This window comes from Phalacrocorax aristotelis, chromosome Z (assembly GCF_949628215.1).
Source record: "Phalacrocorax aristotelis chromosome Z, bGulAri2.1, whole genome shotgun sequence".
Lineage (NCBI taxonomy): Eukaryota > Metazoa > Chordata > Aves > Suliformes > Phalacrocoracidae > Phalacrocorax > Phalacrocorax aristotelis.
Window position 1 is genome coordinate 44,740,831 of NC_134311.1, and position 23,920 is coordinate 44,764,750.

The following is a 23,920-nucleotide window of genomic DNA, read 5'->3' on the forward strand; positions in this document are numbered from 1 at the left end:
TTGACAATCTATTCTCAGTCCTTACAAGTCCCTTAAGTGACTGAACACTTGAGAAGGGCAGCTCAGCCACAGCAAAAATGGGATCATTCTAGAAATGCCAGGGCTCCTCAGCCTGCAGATGAGCCCTGACCTGGTAGCCCCACTGCATTAAGTACAGTAGTGGTCCAACCTTGCTGTCCTTGCTCATGTGCATAATCCTTACTCTAGTAGATAGTGTCAGTATCTTTTTTTTTATTTATTTATCTTGCATCTAAAAGGTTTCAAAGTTACCGGAATCAGCTTTGATGGGTTTCTGAAGTCAGCTGGAGTTCTTAATGCATGCTGGCTTTCTGGCTAGCCCAATGCAAGATTAGTACAAGATATGTGAACTACTGGGTCGGCACATTGCAATTTAAAAACATGGATATTTGTATATTTGAGGCGTTAATGTTAGTGAATTTCAAGTCACATAGTAACTTGTGGAATTTTTACAATTGTATTAATCCTTTTGAGTCGTTAGTACTGATTTTGTCAATTAAGGCTTACAACTGTGTAAGAAAAATAAGGTACAGCCGAGTAGTTTTGAAGGAATTACTGAATTACGCTAGAGTTCCAGTAACGTGCGTTTCTCATGGCGAAAAGAGAGAAGCGAGATAGGGTAGTCAGAGCCTCTGCAGAGGTCAAGTGAGGACGTTAGCGCAAGGGCTCCGCGCGCCATCTCTTGGTCATGTCCGGAACGCCCGGGGCGGGGGTTTCATCTGCGAGCGCGTACACTGCTCGTGGGAATAGCTGCCGCGGCCGCTGTTCGATCGCTGAGGTAGGGCTGTCGTCAGAAAAACTGTCAGAAAACATAACAACCGAACAGACGGAAATAGTTTTCAGTTACTACAGCCAATTTGGGGCAACTTTGTGGCTGTCGGAAAAGACTGATCTCACGAGCGTCAGTATAGTCACTTCGGCGTTCGCAGTACCTTCCAGCTCCTCGCGGGCACGTTCCTGCGGCGCGCATCAGCATGTCAACTCTACCATGGACGGGGTACAGAAATTGTTGAGGTACTGAGTGTTGTTTTAAAAGAGTGCCAGCATGTTAATGGTAGAAATAGCAATGAGCGACACCGGTGTGGGTTAACACCGCCGGGTGTGGTTTGCTGCCCGCCGCTTATCACCGCCTGTCTCACCCGTGCGGCTGGGGCGCTCCCCTCCTGCCTTCCTCTGCAAGAGGAGTTACTGGGGGGCTTTCAGAAGCGCTCGCTTGTGTGGGCACGGAGGCGAGGTCGGGGGCACGGTCCCCCTCTCAGCGTACCTTTGGCGTGGGGACTCCTAACTCACTTCTGGCCGCGGTCTGTGCCGGTGCAGACCAGCAGGTGCCGGCAGTGGAAGGCGACGGGCGGACTCGGCTCGCGCCGCTCGTGACAGCGCACCAGCCCGGCCGCTGCGGGCTGGGCATGCCGCCGGCGGGCCGCGGCTCCGCGGTGAGAGCGGGGCACAGCGCCGCGGCCCGAGCGTGAGGGGAGAGGGCGGGCGGCAGCCCCGCCGCTGCGCGCCGCTTGTGCCCGCTCCCCGCCCTCGGCGTCGGCTGAGGAGAAGCCCACTACTCCGCTTCTCTTTTGTTCGTGGCCGCCCTTGCTTCGTTTCACTTCCCGCTCCGGTAACGGTGCCAGCCCCCGGCCCCCCACTCGGGGCGTGGCGGGGTGCTGCCGGGGGTGCAGTCACCGTACTGACCCGCCGCACGCCATTGGCTGATGCCGCCGCCCAAGCGCCCCTCCCCTCCCGCACACTGTTATGTGTGTGTCTCGGTGTCAGACCGGCGGGCGGCGCGCATGCGCTCCTCCAGCCGCCGGGGCCGGGGCCGGGGCCGGGGCCGGGGCCGGGGCCGGGGCCGGGGCCGGGGCCGGGGCCGGGGCCGGGGCCGGGGCCGGGGCCGGGGCCGGGGCCGGGGCCGGGGCCGGGGCCGGGGCCGGGGCCGGGGCCAACCCTGAGGTTGGGGCAGCCGCCGGCTCGGCTCGGCTCGAGGGACGGAGAGAGCAAGTGAGGGGAGGAGGCGGACAGCGGGAGCAGCAAGGCAGAGAATGTCCGCCGCCTGCCCGCCGCTCCTCCGCCGGCCCCTCCACGTCTTCATGAATTAGCGCTGCGCGGTGGGGCACAGGAGCGACCGCCCCGGCGGAACCGGCGCCCTAGGCATGGCCAGCTCGGTGAGTACCACCGCACCGCGCTGCCCGCCGCCGGCGGCCGCTCGCCCCCGGGAAGGGCTCGCCTTGACGGGGAACCTCTCTCCGGCGTGCGGCTTTCCCTGCCTCCCGCCGCCGGCAGCGGCAGGGATCAGGCACGTACCCGCGGGATGTGGCGCCTGTCGCCTCAGCCATGTTCTGCCGACGCACCGGGGGCACCGGGCGCCGAGATCTGGGACGGCGCGTCCCTGACAGCGGCTGCCCGCAGCGGGAGGTCTTTTGTGCCCTCGCCTGCGGAGCCGGCTTTGGTGGGGTTTTTTCCTTTTTTTTTTTTCTTTGCTTTGTTGGGGCGGTACCTTTCTTGTTTCTTCCCCTTGCCGCGTTCGTGGTGCGGCTCTGTCCGTGTGTTCCTGCTCCCCCGCGATGGGGCCGGCTCCTCTTTGCCCGGGCGGCCGGCCCTGCGTCCCCGGGCGCTCACCGGACGCTCCCCGCCTGTCATCCCGCAGTGTGCTGTCCAGGTGAAGCTGGAGCTGGGGCACCGAGCCCAGGTCAGGAAGAAACCCACCGTGGAGGGCTTCACCCACGACTGGATGGTGTTTGTCAGAGGGCCCGAGCACAGCAACATTCAGCACTTTGTGGAGAAAGTCGTCTTTCACCTGCACGAGAGCTTCCCCCGGCCGAAAAGAGGTGGGTAGGGCCGGCCGCCCCGCCGGGCCGGGAGCCGTGGCTCCCCCCGCACAGGCGCTTCTCTGCGGACTCAGCGGCGGGCTCTGCGCCGGCCTCCCTGGAGAACAAAAGCGGCCGCCGCTGCACCGGTGAGCTGCTGGTGGCCCTTCTCCCGCCCGCCGCGGGGCTGCCCCGGGCGGCGGGGCGAGTCCTTCCTTCCCCTTCCCCTCTCCCGCTGCCGCCGGGGGGCCTCCACTGGCGGCTGCCCGCCGTAGCAGGGCCCGGGCCCGGGCCGGCCCTGGGTCCGGTCTCCACTCCTCCGTGTCTCGGTTGTCGGTGACTCGGGCCGGCTTCTGCCTCGGGGCGGTCTGCGCCGAAGGTTTTTGCCCACGTGTTGCTTGTTTCTGGCTGGTCTTGCTTTCTCCCCACTTACCGAACGTTTGACGGGGACAGGAGCATCTGGAAATTCATCCCGGCTCCGATTTTGGTACTTGTGTTTGGACTCCCCCAATATTTTGCTTTCTGCTTAGTTCTCTAGTTCTTTGTCAGGACTTCAGCCTTTCTGAAGTATACGAAAACTTCCCAAAAGGTGTGTATTTGTGGCGTGTATGTACCTGCATAAGTTGGGCTGGGAGAAGTAAAAGAAGCTGTTTGTTTTTAGATCTGGTTCCTGAGCCCTTGCTGTCCTGACTATTGTAGTTGGATTAGTAGAGGTAACAGTACAAATAAAAGAAGTGAGCAGGTTTATTTATCTATGCAGACACAATGGTTAGTAGTTACCTTTCATTTGATCTGTAGTCTTTATTGGCATAGAGAACTCCTGCAGTTCCTTAGAACAACAACATCGTAAATCCTATCTGCCTACAGCTAGGCAGGGAAAAAATGAATGTTCAGGGAGCAAAAAACAGGCAATTTTTCAGTGTTGAGATTAAAAAAAGGTGTTTTAGTGGAAAGGTAAAAACGTATGTTTTGATTTAGTGTTTTTGACTTTATGTCAGTTATTGCAAGGTTTTTTGCTAAAATATTTTCCTTCCCTGAAGCAACAGAGTGTAAGAATTGCAGTGTTTCAGCTGCTGAGCTTATCTTCTAAAGCGTAAGCTATTAATTAACTTTTATTGTCATTGAGTCAGTAAATTTTTGAATCTACTGTAAACCAGCACAATACTGCACAAACAGTGCTCAATAGATCATATGCAACATTGCAGTATTTTTGATTAATTAAATTGCCCACATCACACTGTGTAGTCTTCCTCCTGTTTTTTTTTTCTAGTTCTTGTATAGGAAAACATGACTTTAAGTCAATCTCAGTAGTTTGGCAGAGAAACTCCTGAGAACCAGTCTAAGTAGTCTAAATAGGTGAGATAGTATTTTTTGTATTCAGTAAATTAGATAATGTACTGAAATTAGTGGTAGAAAGTATAATTTAATACTTGGAAGCTCTGTCTGCACAGGGGGTGTTTGTGATGCTCACTGCTTTTGTTAGCCATGCTTTACTTACCTATTTGTTTGTGGTCCGGTCTTGGGGAGCATGACTTTGCAGCCCAGACTTGTGGGGTTGGTTGCTAACTGTGATGTGGAGCTTCCTAGTGAGGATATATTTTAGGATTTCTGCAAGTGAAAGATGCATAGTTTGCTGCTGGGAGTGCTTTGTGTCTCCAGCTGCTGAGTTTAGTTATGCAGTCATTTAAGCCATTGTTTTAAAGTGTTTATTTTAAGGTTTTATTTGTATGCATTGTTTTCATGATGTGGCAACTGCTGGGAAAGATGCCAGCTTACATAGCCCAGGAGGGTACTTGTCATACTGTGATTGCAGATGACTTGGGTTGTAGGAGGACAGTGCAGCTGCTCCTATCCAGCAGAGTGTGAGCTCAGACGGTGAACGCTCCATTCACCTCTGGGCTTTGCCTAGCCTCCTGAAACTACAGCAATGAGTGAAAAGATAGGTTGTGAAGAAATTTCAGGCACCTGAAATCACAATGGGAAAGATGAGCATTGTGCTCCTGAGAGTGGTCCATGTATGAATTACATAGCACACTTTCTGCTGTTCAGTAGTGTTTAAAAGAGTGGTGGTGATGTGTGCCTCGTAAATGGGAGCATTTTGTTTGTCTTTCTAATTTACAAATACAGTTAAAATTTCTGACAAAAATAGTCTAGGTTTTCTTGGCTCTGTAAATCAGTGCTATTAGTTTGATTTGACCTCAGATGGCCTTTGGGGTGTTATCTTAAGTGTTGCATATTTAACGGAAATTATATACTTGAGTGTGGTGTTAGTCAAACTACCTGTTTTCCATCATCTCCTCTGAAGTTATACACTTTATTATTTTAGTATAAGATAACTTACCACTAGGAGATACTTAGTAAGTTTTCAAACTAATCCTGAGCTGTGGGTTTAGCAAGCTTAAGTAGGTATACAATGTTAATTAAAAGCCAGTACTAATGTACTGACTAGACATAATAACACTTAACCCTCTGCTAAGGGATCTTTTCCTCTCTGGATTCATGCTGTGAATGGCTGCTCTAACATGTATGCTTGCTAGGAAAAGCTTTAATTCATTAAGTCTGTCTGTAGAGATCACAGATCAATTTGTAAATAATAAATGAATAGGCTGTCATAGGTGTTATTAGCTCATACTGTGTTTCTGTTGCTAGATCACTTTTTATTAGGGGCATAGTCATTCCAAACATCAAGGGTGGGCAAGGGAGATGAATTATTTTCAGTGCATTTGCTTTGCACATTTATGGGAATAGCTGGATAAACTGTGAGTTTGCTGGCTACAACTCTGGCTTTGCTTATCTCTTCTGGCTATACTAGAGATTTTGGAAATACTAGAGGTTGGTGGTGAGTTTGCAAAGGTGTGTCCAAGTGTTTGTTCTACTAATAGTTGCTGCAGAGCTAGCAGGGTACCTTAAAACTGACAATTTTTAGGTGGAAACAGCTAGGAGCAGTGTTCAGTCATTGGGGCAGAGAGCACGTTCATTTGCGTGTGTAGATGGGATGGGAAGGTGGTGGTGACTAACAGGGAACACAGTCTCTTTCCTCTTTCACTATGTCCAAAAAGTTGAGCTTGGCAGCAGTTTTATTGTCTTCTGTTTGCTTTATGGTGACTGAATGCTTCAGTTTATCATTCCACAGTGGAGCATACAGTCGTTCACAGTGACTGGTCCCCTGTACTTCTTCAACTTAATGGCCTGCTCCTGCTGTCTGACTTTGTGAGTACTGTCATAGGGGGTGGATACAGGACTACCTCTCAAGTTAAAGAAAGTAGACTCATGCCCAGACTAATTTTTGAGCAGAGTTTGCAAGAAAAAAGCTCTGTAAAATCATCATGCAATCACAAATACTGTTTTTCAAATCTTGTCTATTTTGTGATGCTGATGCTAAGAGAAAACATGGAGAATTTCTAAGATTCTAGCTTTATTTCAAAACATGTGTTGCTTACCTTTCATTATTCATGTGAAGAAAATAGTGCTATATGTAGAAGTGCAGTATTAAAGTATGTCTGTGGAACGAGATTTGTCACCAGGTTATGTTTAATTTTGATCTGCTGCAATACTGCCTCCAAAAGAAGAGCTGTTGCTTTGTCTGCTGTCTCACATGTGGATGCTAAGCAATGTAGAAATATTTTCTTTACCTTCTTATCTAATGAACGTTGATACCCTGCAACAGTAACCCAACCTGCTGTTTGTCTCAGAGTACTTCAGTTGGATAAAAGAACACATCTCTTGAGTTTCAAAGACTCATTATGTGTCAAAAACTACATTGGAACTAGAGTGGTCTGTGTGGTAAGTTTCTGTTAATCGCTATGCGTTTTGACAAACAAAGTTTTTCTAACTGTCTGGTTTAACCCCAGCTGGCAATTAAGCACCACACAGCCTCTCGCTTGCCCTCCCCCCCCACCCCCTGCCTCCTCCAGTGGGACAGGGGAGGGAATTGGAAGAGTAAAAATGAGAAAACTCATGGGTTGAGATAAAGACAGTTTAATAGGTAAAGCAGAAGCTGTGCACAAGCAAAGCAAGACAAGGAATTCATTCACTACTTCCCATCGGCCATTCCCATTCAGCCATTTCCAGGAAAGTAGGGCTCCATCACATAACTGTTATTTGGCAAGACAAATGCCATCACTCCAAACATCCACCCCTTACAATTTCTTCCCCCAGCTTCATATGGTAAATATGACATTGTATGGTATGGAATATCTCTTGGCCAGTTTGGGTCAGCTCTCCTGGCTGTGCCCCATTCCTTCCTGGCTGCACGTGCACCCAGCAGAGCGTGGGAGGCTGGAAAGGTCCTTGAGTAGTGTAAGCACTACTTAGTAACAACTAAAACATCTCCACATTATCAACCCTGTTTTTAGCACAAACCCAAAACATAGCCCCGTACTAGCTACTATGAAGAAAATAATCCCAGCCAAAGCTGGGACATTTTAAAATGGTGTGGAATAATACTTCTGTGCTAATAACTTAGTCAACATGAAAATTGTGGTTTGGACACCAGAATGTTGTAACTTAAAAAGTGGGAGGTGTTGATTTCCTCTGCAGATCTGAGGGGAACAATGCTTACTGCATCTCAACTACAAGAAGTTTTGTGACGATACAGCAAAGTGATGGAGCTACTTGTTATTCTGTTACAGCATAGGCCAAAGTGTAACTTTCTTCTAGGGGAGTCCACATTTCTACTATTGGTTGTTTTTTGTTAAGGCTTTTAATGCAGAATGAGACTTCAGTAGACCATAACATTTTGAAATAGACTTAGCTACTGTAAAAGGTGCTGATGATTTCTGCCTAGTAAACACATTCTTACTCTTCTCATAGGAAAGCATGTCCACTTCTGTTCCTGCAATTCAATTAAGCAATATTTCTGAATAGCCTGCCATAGAAAAGTTACAAAATCTCTTCTGAATCCATTGTGGAGACAAGTAAGGAAGAAACTCTAAAAGATACAGTCGTTATTGCTGGCATTTTTTTTAACTGTTTATTTGTTTTTTAACTTTGTCTCAGAGGCCACAGTATTTTGCGCCATGGCAAGGTAAGAATCTTTTGGCACGTGAAGCGTGGAGCAAAGATCAGGGGCAGTGTGGGGTATGCCCTTCCTGGTAGAAGGGACTGTCCTGTGAGCACCCCCCCTCAAACTCTTAAGCTAATGTTGGTTCTGAAGTGCCATGGTGCATGGTGACACGCGGTATGAGCAACACCTGGGTTCTGTGCACCCTTGGTGCACAGCAGTGTAGTTACAGAGTGGAAGCTGCATTAAGAGCATCCTTCAATTTCTTTTTACGCTCTTCTTGGGAAAGCATATCTGTAGGTAAACCCTAATATAGTATGCAGAATTTAATTTACAAAGGAGAAACTTCTTTTTGATTTTAAAAAACCAAACAACTCATGGCTCTTTTATGCCCTATATACTACCTTGAAATGAAAAATTGCTAACCAAATTCTGCTTCTGTGCATGTGGATTCATTGTACAAAATGTGGACTAAGTTGACTGCATCAGTTGCTCAACTTGTGATGGACTACTTTAATAAGAGGCTGAATAGCTTTGAGAGTACATGTGTGCACTTTCAGCCCAATGCAAATTGCAAGGGCATTTCACAGTTTTTGAGGAGAGTGAGAAGGGTTTGAATAAAGGGAACCTATCAAGTTTCTTCATATGAGTGCCATCAGTAAATAATCGGTGACTTTGATAGTAAGATGCTACCTGTATAGGAAAACCTGTAATAATAAATAATTTCCCCTCCCTCATATGCCTCTGAAAATGATCACATTCAGTGTCAATGCTTCTGCCTTATTTAGAAGTATACAGTGTAATAAGGACTTGATTCCCAGATTGGGTAGTATACATCAGTTTTCATGAGTATACAAACCTGATGATCCGTTTCTATCAGAACTGATATGCTGTCTACAAAGACTTGCATTGCATTCAACTGAAATGCAGTTACATGCGGACTGAAATGTGACGATGGGCTCTTAAACTTGCTCAGCGTATGTAGTGACTGAACAGTCAGTCTGTAATACCTCAGCGTGACAAGACATGAATAACAAGGCTGCTGCATCCTCCAGTGTCACAAACTTACAGTTTTTAAAGTCTACTTGCACATTTTTTTGTGTGATTTATGTGTTCAATGTGTGCTTTTTTCATTCTCCTGCATGGGATGTCTAGTTTCAGCTAGAATTCCTCCCCCTGCCAGCGTCTTTCAGCAAGGGCAAATGCTGATTTCTGTCAGAACTGCCAGTCACTTCTGACTCTCACTTCTTAATGCTTAAAAGATGAACCTAGGTTATTTAGTTTTGCATTAAGTTAACTTTGAATATAATTTAATTGGTAATAGGGTATTTTAAGTTTTAAGAAGCTATGGTTACATCATTCTAAAGCTACAATATTAATACGCTGTGATCGTAAATCTTCCAGATTTTAGATGGTAGATCAGCTCTATCACTTCTTTAGTAAGATGAGGGGGAAGATTCCTCAAAATGTTTAAATCAGTAGACAGCTAAATTTGTTAGCATTTATTTGAGAAAATGAGAACAGCTGGGTTGTTTGATTGCTGTTTATTGTTGTTACTCTATTTACTTTTGTGCAGTTTTTATCCCTAGAAAAATAAATATGTAAAAATCTTTAATCCATGTATTCACTATTACAAGTTAGACAATCTGAACTGTGGATTTAATTTTGTCGTTCAAGATTTTTTCAGTGCTGTATTAGTAAGCTGAAAAATCTTGGAAATTGTATCCATGTTACTTCTTGTGGTACTGTTCAAGGTACGAAGACTGGTCTTGTAACAGTGCTGTGCAGTACAGTTAGGGTTTTTTGGTGTGTTGGTTTTGTTTTTTTTTTTTTTAAATTTGGCTTTTGGGGAGAAATGATGGAGTTATTCTGTCCTTTGTTCTGGTAGAATCTGTGGCAGACACTGACAACTTGATAGTTGCAACCTGTAAAGCCTGTTGATAATGCCTGTGATAGGTGAGGAAAGCACAGATTAACTTACAAAGGTTTGATCCAGAATTAAGTCTGTAGTCTGCTGCAGTTGACTACCTTAATTTTTGGGAGATACTTATAATGGACACAGGCACTTTTAAACCAGAAAATTTAGTTCATGTGTGATCGTTCTGTTTCTTACCTTCCTGGTAGTGATTGATAGGCATATATGATACAAAGGAACAGTCAAATTTTAGCACTTCTATATGTTTGCATGAAAATTATGGTTTCTTACGATTTCACAAAACACTTAAAGTCTTGTTGAAAATGTTTGCTTTTTGTATGACTGTTGGCTTTTTGCTGTTCTTTCTAGTACATAAAGGGGAGGAAGAACAGAAGGGTATTTAAAATATTTTTATACTTACTTAAATTTCTGTGTGGGAATTGATTTTAAAATTAAATGTATTATCATAGAATGTCCCGAGTTGGAAGGGACTCACACAGATCATCAAGTCCAACTTCTGTCCCTGCACAGGGCAACACCAAATTCACACCATGTCTCTGAGGGCATTGTCCAAGTGCTTCTTGAATGGTGTCAGGCTTGGCACCATGACTGTCTTGCTGGGGAATCTGTTCCAGTGCTCCACCACCCTCCAGTTGAAGGACCTTTTCCTAATATCCATCCTAAACCTCCTCTGGCACATCTTCCTCCCATTCGTTTGTGTCCTGTCATTGGTCACCAGAGAGAAGAGATCAGCACCTGCCCCTCCTCCTCCCCTTGTGAGGAAGCTGTAGACAGCGATGATGTCTCCCCTCAGTCTCCTCTACTCTAGGCTGAACAAATCAAGTGACTTCAGCCAATCCTCATACAGTTTCTCCTCTAAACACTTCACCAACTTCATGGCCCTCCTCTGGACACTCTAGTAGCTTTATATCCTTAATGTACTGTGGCACACAAAACTGCACACAGTACTCAAGATGAGGCCGCACCAGTGCAGACTAGAGCAGGACAATCACCTCCCTCACCTGGCTGCTTAATGCACCCCAGGACTCAGTTGGCCCTCTTGGCTGCCAGGGCATACTCTTGGCTCATGTTCAACTCGCTGTAGACCAGAACCCCCAGATTCCTCTCTGCAGAGCTGTTCTTGAGCCTCTCATTCCCCAGTCTGTAAGTATATCCAGGGTTGCTGTACCCAAGGTGTAAAATCTGGCACTTGCCCTTGTTAAACTTCATTTGGTTGGTGATTGTCCTGCTCTCCAGTCTGTCCAGATCCCTCTGCAGGGCCTCGCTTCCCTCGAGAGCGTCAACAGCTCCTCCCAATTCTATGTTTTCAGGAAAGTTAATTAGTATTCGCTCAAGTCCTGTATCCAAGTCATTTACAAAGAGATTAAAGAGTACTGGCCCCAAGATGGATCCCTGTGGAACCCTGTTATGACTGGCCACCAACCCAATGTAACCCCATTTACTATCAGCCTTTGAGCCCGACCCATCAGCCACTTACTCACCCACTGCATTACGTGTTTTTCCAGCTGTGTGCTAGACATTTTGTCCAGGAAGATACTGTGAGAGAAAGGATCGAAAGCTTTACTGAAATCCAAAAAGATCACATCGATTGGCTTCCCTTGGTCAACTAAGTGGGAGACCTTGTCATAGAGGGAAATCAAATTTGTTAGGCCGGACTTTCCCCTCATGAACCCATGCCGGCTAGGACCAATGACTGCATTATCTTTCAGGTGTTTTTCGATAATTCCCAGAATAATCTTCTCCATAATTTTACCAGGCACAGAAATGAGACTGACAGGCCTATAGTTACCAGGGTCATCCCTGTTGCCCTTCTTGAGGATTGGGACAATGTTTGCCAGCTTCCAGTCAACTGGGACCTCTCCAGATTCCCAAGAGCACTGAAAAATCATTGAGAGAGGTCTCACTATGACATCAGCCAGCTCTTTTAAGTACCTGCAGATGAACCCCATCAGGCCCCATTGACTTAAGGGATCCAGCTGGAGCAGCAAGTCCCACACTACTTGGGGGTTGACTGGGAGGTTATTATTTCCACAGTTACAGTTCTCTAGCCCAGGGCTCTGGGGGTCCCTGAGTCCACCATTGGTCTGAAGGTGACCAAGGTGAAGAAAGCATTAAACATCTCTGCCTTATCTATGTCCCTGCTTGTGAGGTGACCATTCTTATCAAGCAGGCCAATGTTATTTCTGGCCTGCCTTTTGCCATTAATGTATTTTAAAAAGCCCTTGTTATTGTCCTTCACAGTACTGGCCAGCTTCAACGCTAATTGAGCTTTGGCTGCACGTATTTTCTCCCTGCAGTGGCAAACAGCATCCCTGTAGTTCTCCCATGTCACCTGACCTTGTTTCCACTGTCTGTATACTTTCTTTTTTTCTCCTTATTTCTAGAAGAATATCCATGGTCAGCCAAGCAGGCCTTTTGCCTTGCACTTGTCTTTCTATACTTTGGGATTGCCTGCTCCTGTGCTGATGGACCCCAGCACCTTCAAAAGCTTTTTCCAGGGGACCTTACGAAGCAGTTTCCTGAGAAACCTGAAGTCTGCTCTCCTCATGTCTAGAGTTGAGGTCTTGCTGGCATCTTTCCTCCTGTCACCATAGATTTTAAACTTGACTCTTTCATGGTCACTGTGGCCAAGGCAGCCCCTGATTTCTGCTTCACCCACAAAGCCCTCTCTGTTAATAAGCAACAAGTCAAGGAAGGCACTTTTCCTGTTTGGTTCCCTTAGTACCTCTGCCAAGAAGTTGTCATCCAGGTGGTTTAGGAACCTTCTGGACCTGTTTGTCCCAGCTGTGTGGTTTTCCCAGTTGGCATCTGGCAGGTTGAAGTCCCCCAGAAGGACAAAGGTGGATGACTTAGGGGCATCCCTTAGTTCTGTGAAGAATAACTCATCGCTGTCATCTTCCTGGCTGGGTGGCCTATAGTAGACTCCTGCAGGGATGAATGTCACGGATTCCTGACAGATGTTCTGCAGAAGACCTTTATTGCCAGCTTTTCACTGCTTATATATCTTTTCAACACATTCTCCACGCCATCACACGCACATACAGTTTCTGTTATTCATCAGCTAGCTCTAGCCCACACCTTATACTACATTCTAATAGGCTGTTCTATTTGCGCTACCTCATTTGTTTTGGCTTACTTAATTCTTTCTTGGGATTCCCACGCTTCTGTCTCTGTTTTTTACTGCCACATTGCTTCAGCTCAAGGACATGTCAAACAGTGCTAAGTTACTTGCAAATTCATGCTCCTTTTTTTCTGTCCTTTAATCATTACCCAGATGCTCTCAACTGTTCCATTGCCAACTGCAGGCTCCATGCATTCCAGCTCCTCCACTACATACAATGCCACCACCTCACCTGCCCTCCCTATCTCTCCTAAAGAGCTTGTAACCATCCGTCACGGCACACCAATCACACTTGTCCCACCAGGTTTCACATATGCCAAGGATGTCATATCTCTTGGAATGGGCCAAGGCTTCCAGCTCCTCTTGCTTGTTCTTTACGCTGTGTGCATTTGTGTAGAAACACTTGAAGTCTGGCCATTGTGCCTATCGCCACATGTAGCAGACATGAAGAGTCTCACTAGCACGCAGCTCCTGCAACTTTGGTGTGTCTACCTGTTGCCCATCACTTAACTAGCTTGGTACCACCACTTTCCCCCTTCCAATCTAGTTTAAAGCCCTGCCAATCAGCCCCTCTAGCTCCTGAACAAAATCCCTTTTCCCTTTCTGAGAAGGTTGAGTACCATCAGATGTCAGCAGACCTGGTGTTGAGTACACCATCCCATGATCAAAAAAGCTGAAATTCCCCTGATGACACCAGCCTCGGAGTCACGTGTTGATAAGCTGGACCTGCCTGTTACATTCAGTATTCTTCCCTGATACTTAGAGGATTGAGGAAAATACATGAGCATCTGATCCTTCAACCATCCATCCCAAGGGTCTGAAATCCTTTTTGGATAGCCTTTGGACTTCTCCTTGCTACCTTTTCTCTGCCGACATGGAGAACCAATACCGGGTAATAGTCTTAGGAACGTATCAGACTAGGGAGTCTCCTAGGGACATCTCTTACTCTGGCCCCAGGAAGGTAGCAGACTTCCCTGTGGGTTGGGTCCAGCCAGCATGTCGGACCTTCCGTTCCCCTCAGAAGGGAGTCACTGATGACAACAACACTTTTTTCTTAACATGAGTGGTTGTAATGCGGGGAGTGGGCTCCCTAGTTATATAGTTATATTGCCTACTATTAAAGGATACAGCTAAAATACTGATTTTTGCAATGTAGAAAATTTTTAAATATTGTACACTGCTGGGTAAAACCTATTGTTCAGTGCCTGCTAAAAAAGTTAACAATTTTCACTTCTTTCTGGGGTGCCATTTACTTAAACAATATTAGTGGATGAGGCCCTGTTACTACCAGGCAGAGTCAGTCATCAGAGAGTGTTGCATCAGTATCCTTGTGATGGTACTCCTAGGCAGAGCATCAATGCTTAGCTGTCTCCCTTACTTGCCAGCTACAGGCTGTATCGTTCCATTAATCCTGTGCCAAGCTCCTGCACTGGGTCTGGCTCTCTTGAGGAGTTCAGTGATTTTTTTCTTTGAGCTCTCTGAACAAGCCCAGTGGTGGTAGAGGAGTTTGATTTTAAAATCTGTGGCACACTATGGTGACAGAGGTCTCAACAGCTGTAACATCATGTAAATGATAGATCAAATCTGATTTCTTTGAAATACAGTTCAGACCTATTCTCAGTGGTTGATGCACATGAATTGCCTTTGTATGGCTTCAGTAACTTGTCCATAATTCTATGTAAAAAAGCATATGCCAATACAGTAGGATGTGTGTATTTTTCATATGGAATCTCGCTCATGAGAGTAAATACCAAGATGGTATTTCTGTTTTCAGATGGTTATGATGACAGAGATTATAGTGCAAACTGCAGTCTTATATATAGCAAAAAAGAAAAAAAAAAAGCAGAGCTGAACAAGAAACATGAGGTAGATTGATTTTGATGATTACTATTAGGATACTGGGTGGTTTGTACTAAGTCTAAATGTACTATTTGTGCCTGCTGTTCTAAACCTTATACAGAAAAACTCCACCCAAGTCAGTAAGACACTAGTCGTTTTCCTTGTTCTAGATAGGAGTAATGTGAACATAACTTCTATCTTGAAACAAGGGTTGACAGACAAGATGTTCTGCATTTGTAGGCTTGTAAGGGAAATCAAGGACTTTGTTTGTATACTTTGAGGGAGACTTTATTTTACCTTTCACGTGCTAACTTTAAAGGGCAAATGATCCGGAAAGAAAACAGGCAGGTCCAAAAATGTTTGCTGTTCCTCGGAGGAGCCTTTCTGGTAGTGGAAGACAGAAGTTTTCTTGAGGAATTTTGATTTATAAGTATTAAATGGGTAAATAGCATTTGAATTCCTCTAATGATCTAGTATGAAGCTCTGTAATTAACAGAAAAAAGTATTTGCACATTTCATCTCATGTAATGTAAATTCCAAGTGAATATTTTATTGAAGCATTTGGTAAAACCATTTACACAACGGCTGTTTGTAAGTCATCACAGCAGTAACGTGCTTTACAGAAAGCAGAGAAAGGTGGATTGAACTTGAAATTTTGTGTGCTCTCTGAAAACCATGATGCACAGGTCTGGTGTAATATTCAAGGGCAGTTTTTTTTTAACCAGGATACTGCCTGATTATTTTTTTTGTGTGTGGCTTTTTTCATTTCTTGGGTTGTTTTTGTTGTTTTTCTTTTGCTTGTCCAACCTAGGGGCACACCATATTTCTAGACATACTTGGTGACTCAAAATGGTTTAATATTACTACAAGGAAATACCAAATTGCATGAAAGAGTAAAGTGTATTGGAATGTGTACTATCATTAGTGGGCAGAATTCAGCCTCAATCTGTTCTATAAAAAGATCTTAATGAAAATGGCTTTGTTAGAACTGTTCCAAAGTATTTCTTTAAATACCCCATAACATATAAAGCTGAAAAGCTTTCACTTTTAGAAGAACAGCATGCCCTTTTAATGGTTTTTTTTTGAGCCAATGTTGTGTTTTGCCTCTGTGAGAAGGTAAACTTCTGCTTGGGGAAGTGGACACTAAGAAGCACAGATTTGTTCTTTTAAGACAGATCCAATGCCCAGCCTTTTCCAACCAGCATCCAGTTACTGCCTTTCATTAGGGGACCACTTAGGAACTGGGGGTACTTCTCTGGGTCTAGGATCTGCATGTGGTGTGTGCTTGCTTGCCTCAGTCTGCGCTCTCCCAGGGCTTGTGAGGTTTGTTTTGTTGACCTCTGACCAAGTGCATGCTGTGCTCCGGAGCCTGGCTCCCAGAGTTTTAGGAAATGGGGAGGGAAGCCATGGAAGGGTTTTGGTGCGTTTGAAGATGGAACGTCTAAAGTAGTTGTGCAAAGTGTTCTGTAAACTTAGTAGCTGGCCAGAGGATGGAAGTACAGTTGTATAGTTAACTGGCCTTGCACAAAACACAAAAAACCCCACCAGGTGAACTTCAGTCATCTCAAAAATAATGAGCAATGGCAAGGAATGAAGACAGAATCTAATGATGAGAGTAATATCTAGAAAGCATATACATATGTTTTGAGGAGAAAAACCCCAAAAGGTGTGTTTTGTAACCATACTGTTTTGCTTGGGCTTTCATTTAAAATACAATCTTAAAGGAAATTTCTTTGTGTGCTACGCCGGAGTCAGAAAATACTGTTCTTGTGAATTCCCCTGTAATACATGAAGGTTCCTTATCTGTTTTGATGCTGGTGCTGTTCAGTTTATGCCTCTTAGAGCTGCAAAGGTCTCCTCTCATCTATGATATAATTCCTGTATTGTTAAGACTTAAAGCTTTTTGACACTCAAGTTGTTATTTCTTTGCCTGGCTGTTACTAATTTGTCTAAACTTTCTTTTAAGTAAGTGTGTGGTGTCTGTGAGTCTGTGAGTATTGTAAATGCTGTCCTGTGTATCTACCAAATATTTCAGAACTGAAAGTCTACCTTAATAAATTTGGTGAGACTTTTTTTTTCCCCTTTCAGTTGAGCCATATTTTAGCCCATTTCTGTGGATTATTGCTGTGATGTCTTCTCAGCAAATAGTGTTCTACCCGTAACATATAGTCGACTCAGCTGGGTTAATAGAAGCAGCAATATAATAATACAAATGCACATCCTTATTATCTGAAGGATGAGGATACTTCAGGAAGTTAGACTTCTCAGGCTATAAATATTTTTTTCAAATTCTGGGTGGTTTTTTTTTTTAGATTGGTGCACTCACTTGCTTAATAGAAAGGCAAGAAGAACACATAAATATATTCTCTAATCTTGTAGTTTTAGCCTCTTCTGTTTTTTCTGTGTAAGTATGGGGCAGTAGCAGCCTTTCAACCAGTCTCTGTATTTACCTAGCATCCTTTCTTATAAGGATATTGGCTTTTATTATTCTTTAGTGCTATCCTCTTCATAATGCTTACCTAAATACTTTTTAATTTTTTTTAATAAAGAAAACTACTTACAGCTGGCTGTTATAAATGCTGTAAGGTATTTGTGTGTAAATCACTGTGAAGCAACTCGATCCAAGTTCTTCGGGTGCTTTTGGCAGTCTTGTGCAAATACACCAAGACCAGCCCTTGAATCTAAATCAAATAAGGTAGCCCAGCAACAGTGAAACATTGCAGTTTGCTTCTGCAGGCACTGTTGTGCCGTCCTAGCACCACCCTTCCAGTGGCTGGCTGGGGCACACTGCAAGCTGCCCTGTCCAACCTTAACGCAGTAGAAATGGTAATGAAAAAGGCTCTCCTGTACAGTGGTGCCCTGAGGTAGAACCTGCTTCACTGCTGGGGTGAGTCGGTGATAACTCCAGGGAAGTGGCAGTGACCTGTGTCGTCTTAAAGCTGGACCCAGGAGAGCAGGTTGTTCTGTGTGAGTCTTGTTAGAGTGCTTCTGTAGCTTAAGCTCTATAGGAGCAAAGACCAAATTAGTTTAATGGAAAGGTAAACTTCAGAAACCCACCACAAAAAACACATACTTGCATGCACATACATGCACCTTTTTACAAATATTGACAGTTTCATAAGCATGGAACAGCATTTTTTTGTAGATTCTGTAGCTGTCTACTGTTTTAAGTTGAGAAGATATGTTGAACCTACTGTGTATGAACGCCTGTGCTTTAGAAAACTGAAAGCATCTGTTGGATGTTGCATGTAAACAAAGGCTTTTCTTAAAATGGTAGTCATCTATTATTTTAGTATTTGCTTCAGGCTTTATTATTAAATATTGAGTCTTCTCACGCTGAAAAGTTTTTCACATACAAAATTATTTCCAAACAAACGGAATATCTCCATTGAGTATACATGAGAATTAAAGTTAATATTTGACAAAAAATAAGGTTGTCAGATAAAATGTGGATTACTTTTGTTTTCATTATCCTTTCTATTGCCTGGAAACTAGATAGAAACAAACTGGTTTCTATGAAGCAGATATATGTTAGGTTACTTCCTTGAGTTTTTGATTTGGCAAAGTTAAACAACCACTGCAGATCTTGGAGGGTTTGTAACACAACTTTAGTTGTATTTGTCTACTAATTTTAGTCTGCAGGGACATTTCCTTACATTTCTGTCTTAATGCCTGAACACCAATTTTATAGGAGTTGAAATAATAATAAACTACTTGTAGATTGACATTTTAAGTGTACAGTTAAAATTATCCATCCATGTTTCAGGTGGAATATTTAAATGGTTTGGTTTCTTTTTTGTGTTTGAGTAACTTACATATGGGAAGTTGTCAATGTGTGTGTCTAGACAATGGAAAATTTTACATTTTGGTTTTAGTTTCTTCCTTCATGGTTTGTCCTGAAGTCTGTATAATAGTAACTTCTTGATTAAAGTCTACAACTAACCTCTGGGTTTTTTTAATGCATTTTTAATGACGCATTTGATATGTAAATATTAAGGTATATAGCTAGCATGTAGTCTGTAAACGTGTTTATATGTATTGTAGTTTTAGAGGCATAACAACCTTTTTTTTTTTCCCACTTTAACAATGAGTGATTTTGGAATTGAATGTAGTGATTAGATCAGTGTGTTTGCCTTGAGACTTCAGTCACTTAATCTAAACTCAGAAAATTTCTGGAACATTCTTTATTTGAAAGTAAAGCTATTCAATAAAAGAGAACTGGCATCTGTATCCTTGTATGAAAAACACAGAATCAAATTAAGGGTGGCTAATACTGGCATGCAATCACGCCCTGAAGATAATACTTCTTCCTCCTCTTCCTCCTGCTTTCCCTGGACATTTTTTTTTATTTCATACATTTTATGCAGCCTATTGTACTGTACATTAATCTTACATAACTGGTCACTAAACCATTTCTATAATAGTTTGCATAAAGCCAGTGTGGGGACCCAATGGTTTAACTGCAAATTAGGGACACAGTAAGTACAAAAAGCCTTCCAGCCATGGCCAGGTATGGGGGTAAAAGGGCTTTTGCAGCTTTTCCTTGCCAAAGTTACGGATAGTGGACTTCATAAAAATTATGCAAACCTTCTGAATGATCATTAGAAGCATGTTTCTTCAGAAGCGCCAGAAAAAAATGGGAGGAAAAGGCATGTAGTGAAGGTTACTCTTCCTATTTTGATTTTACTGAACGATTCTTTTCCTTGCTAGAGATCATCACATTGATGCCTATTTTTAAAAGGAAGAATTTAAAACAAAATTATGGATTTTTGTTTTTTTAGGGTGATGCTCATTTTATGCGGCACCTCTAGAGCCTGCGAATTTATTCTGTGAGGAGCAAAAAAATTATATGTGGGCATGCGCCTCATTTCTAGAGTTACAATTTGTGTAACAGAGGGTCCATAATTCTAATTTAATATGGATGCTGGGTGTATGTATATTTGTGCGTGCCTGCTCACAGTAGGAATTACTGGCAAAATTTTTTTACCCTTCCACCAGAAAAGAGCAAGCACTTAAAATAAGTAAAGGGTTTAAAGGTGTTTTGGGTTTTTTGTGTGTCTTTCAACCAATGCAAATTTCCTTGGCCAACATGGAAGTTTCTCTTGTGCAAATAACTGTAGTCATCAGTCTTCAATTTGTTCAGTTTCATTTGTCTTAAATTCCGGGTTGTTTCAGAGGCAAAAGCATTGCTAGTCTTATTTAGAGGTGTTGTAGTGTCGTGTCCTTGCCTCCCTTGGAGATGTTTCATGGGTGTCAGAAACCATGTTGGTACAGCAAGAACTAGCTCCCCTGCTTACATGAGAGGAGGACCCTTTCATAGTATAAATAATAACACAAAGATAAAATATAGCTATATAAATCCTCAGGTACCTGTGGTAGTTGACTTTCAATGTATTTGTAATTTGCTACTGGCAATATGAGTACTTTAAAGTGAAAGAGAATATCTTTGCTTCCTCTGCATGCTTAGGCAGTTTCACCATTTCCCTTCACCATTTATAATTATTTCCTATCCCTTTCTTTGCCATTTACACAAGAAGAAGTGAAAGCTGAATGCTTAAGCAGGAAAATGTGCCTTCCCACTTGCAGGAAGTATTGAGGAATCAAAGGCAGGTGTAGTATGCTCCCTGCCTTGCTTTCTCAAGTTGTCTGTATCCCTGCCTTCTGTGAGGCAGTCTTGATTCAAACTGTTCCTTTTTGTTTGTGTTCATTCTAAGTCACTTTCCCTTCAAACATAATCATCCCAATGCTAAGATTTTGGTGTGTTTATGTTTGAATGTGTGGGAATTAAAATGCTTTATTTTTACTCTGTGTCTTCTGGAAATTAGATTTTTAGCATGGCACTAAGATGGCTTTGAAGCTGTACTGGCAAACAAGGATATCAAAGGGCTCTGGGAATTCAGCAATAGTTGTTTTATGGCTTGCCAGAAATCAGACCTATTTATATAGGTAGCATAGAAAACAGCTGTGATTTGACAATTTGGTGCCATTTATATCCACCATAAAAATAATAAATTGTTAAAGGGGTATTCTGGAAGCAGGAACTAAGCTGTAAATGCAAATTTCTTCTCTATTTTTCTCAAAGGAACAAAAAGGAAACAGGGTTTAGGAAGCTTTTTAATGAAGCAAAATTAACAAGGACCCCGTCTACTTTAAGGATATTTAATACTGTACTTGCACTGTGAAATTGCACATTTGTGGTTTTTTTGTTTAGTATGAGGTCACATCATCCAAAATGTACAGATTAAGAAGGACTTAATTACTACTAGATCAGAAGAAAAATTCATGCGAACTTATGCAGCAGGATGAGTGAGTAGTCCAAGTGACCTCACTTCTGGAAAATTGGAAATAGTTCATTTTTTCTTTTGTCACTATAAGTGTGATGGCCTTGCTGTATTCTGGAAGTCTTACTCCAAATTACTTGTCCAGGTGCCCTTCATGACTGAACAGTTAAGTGTGCAGACCTGAAACTCTAGGAGGATACTTTCTCAGTTGTTTGGAGAAGCCATCTTGGAAATGTGTTGGCAATCTTCTTTGAAAACCAGGGGCACTGGATCCCCACAAAGGATCTTTTGGATGTTGTGCTGCTTTGTAGTATGTTGGCAAGCATCTGGTGACAGTAACTTCCTTGCATTTGCCTTGCTTTTCACTTGGCTGTACAGAGTACTCTGAACATGTGAGCACACGGGGTTATCCCAGTGCCCTGTGCAGGGGAGTGATGTAGGGAAGAAGTGTTCTCTGAGATACTGTTCAGTGGCTTGTGGTAATAGCAAGCTGGAAGGCCATCTTTTCTTAGGTAAAAGCAGCATTTAAAGAGATGTGACTTGGCATCGGCACAAATATCAGGTAGGAGAACCTGTCACCATTCTCTTTACATGTCTAAAGAGAGGTGGAACTGCAGGCCAGTTGGGAAAATAACAAAACCAGTTGCTAACTGATAAAAATTCCAGTACTTCACAACTACAGGGGCATCAAGGCATTAGTGTTGCTAACTGTATAGCATTTAGCTGGCAATAGTTTCTGTAAATAAAGCAGAGCGTCTTGAAGGTGGTGAAAGGAAGAAGTGCCCCAACTTAAAAACGGAAATTTGAGGCCCAGAAAAATGAGTGACCCAGCACATCACGCTAAGCATAGCAGAGGCTAGCAGTTCCACTCCAGCACTCTTCGTTTTGTTGATCTAGGTGAGCCTGCTGACATCCAAGCTGCTTTTATAGGTTAGGCACACACTTTGTCCTTGATCTTTCTGGTTCCTGAAAGCGCTGATGTCTGTTGGAATGTTAATATCATCTAACAAGCAATGAAACTTCTGTTTGCTGTTGAACTTGACTTAATGTATGAACAAGATTTGGCACCCCTAATACTGACCTGCCCTATGCAAATCTCACAGTATTCCTGTTAACTCTTACTCTGAGAAGGAAGGAGACTTTTAGCTAGAGAATTGGTACCATTTTTTCTGCTAACAGTGGCACTTCTGTCACTAAAAAGACTGTTTCTTTATTAACATCTCAGCTATCTTTGTCTTTTGGTATCTGGAGGTGAATGAACATTTTAATAAGCTGTGGGATTTACCTTAGATTCGTTACTTCTAGATCTATTTATTTAAAGCTGTTTGCTCTCAATGGCTTTTAGGTTGTCTGATTATACCTTTAGCTGGTTTCCAGCTTTCACATTCATCTGTTAGAAGATGGAAGAAACACTTTTAAGATTTGCAGTTGAGCTTGTCATATAGATTGTAAGGTGTGGGTTTTTTTTTTAAATTTCAGTAACTAAATCTTGCTTTCAAGACACAGCTTCTCAGTTCATGATGTTTATTTCACTGTTGCCTCCTGACTTGAGTTATCTTGCCAATATCTGTAATTTGGTCTAGCTGGTAAATATCTTCCCTCTTCCAAAGCAGTGCTAGAGTTTCAATTCTTGGGCTTCTCATTGAGCTAACAATGTACTTGCTGGGATGGGATTATTCAAAAGTAGCTTGTGAGGATTGGATTCTGTGACCTTTGTATGGCATTGAATGCTTATCCCATTTCCTTTTTGAAAAGCTTTGCCAGAAATGGAAACCACACAGTTGATCCAAGATGAAGGCCAAATAGCTGGTGACTTCTATGCAATGAGTTGTGAGCAACTGCAAAACTTACTATATAGCTTGAATTGTAATGTGACAGCCATTCACCATTCAAACTGTGCACTTCAAGTAGCTTGGGTGAACTTGGCAATGCAGTTGATTGAGCATTGTGTAGCTTAAGCTGTTTGTTTCTCATCTCATTTACATTCTAAATTGATAACAAGTCTTTCAGTTATAAAGCAATGAAAGAGTAGAGACTTTGGATGTATCTCAAGAAGCTTTCAAACTTGTGGGACATTACAGTCGACTGGCATAATAGGCGGTATTCACCAGCTGACTGTTCCAACAGCATAGCTATGGCCATTTGATTTTCAACAAGATCCTAGTAATAAATATGTTTGAGGTCTTGTTTGTTTCGTGTCTGGAAACAGAATTAAAATAAAAGGTAATGTAGTTTGCTGTGATATGTGGGCATCTCTGACGTGTAGCAAGTCCACTGGAGAAGAGGAGGTGCATCTGCTGTGTATCTTCTGCTCTCTGTGCCTGTGTGGTCTCACATGGTTGCAGTTTTCCCATCTTTCATCTTTGTGTAAAGAGTGGCCAAGGAACTGTACACAGCATGTGGTAGGTGAAGCGCCTTTGTGAATTTTCCATTCTGCACTGTCCCCATTCTCAGCTTCTAAACCAGCAATAATGTGGCATTTCTATTTATCTTGGTCTCTGTGTGCTAGTTGAGGCACCCAGAGGAGTTTTAGTGTTTTTGCTAGTTTGCTTGTTTGTGTTATCCTGCAATTGCATACACAGTGCAACTCTTGTGGAAGAATCTGAAGTGCATATGTTCTTATTATGAGCCCTAAGAGTGCCTGAGAAGCTTTAAATAGTAATGGATTGTCGTGATTTAGCCGGCAGCTCAGCCCCACACAGTCGCTCGCTCGCTCACTCCCCCACCGGTAGATGGGGGAGAGAATCAGAAGGGTAACGCTCGTGGGTTGGGATAAGAACAATTTAATAGTTAAAATTAAAAGAAACAACAATAGAAATGCAACGTAAAGGAGAACAGCAAGAGGCGCAAAGCCCCGGGGGAGGGGGGAAGGGAGGGGAGAGGGGGAACGAACCACCGAAACAAACCGCATGCGCCGCAGATGCTCAC

At 43.4% G+C, this 23,920-nt stretch overlaps 1 protein-coding gene across 3 annotated transcripts in view; it reads left to right on the plus strand.

Moving 5' to 3' along the window:
* Positions 1 to 1,984: 1,984 nt before the first annotated feature.
* Positions 1,985 to 23,920, plus strand: part of MLLT3 (MLLT3 super elongation complex subunit) — a 144,750-nt gene continuing 122,814 nt past the window's right edge. For all 3 annotated transcript variants that reach the window (XM_075078158.1, XM_075078159.1, XM_075078157.1), the window contains exons 1-2: positions 1,985 to 2,171; positions 2,654 to 2,834. In XM_075078158.1, the coding sequence (XP_074934259.1) occupies positions 2,160 to 2,171; positions 2,654 to 2,834 (193 nt within the window). In that variant the 5' untranslated portion in view covers positions 1,985 to 2,159. The remainder of the gene's footprint in view (positions 2,172 to 2,653; positions 2,835 to 23,920) is intronic.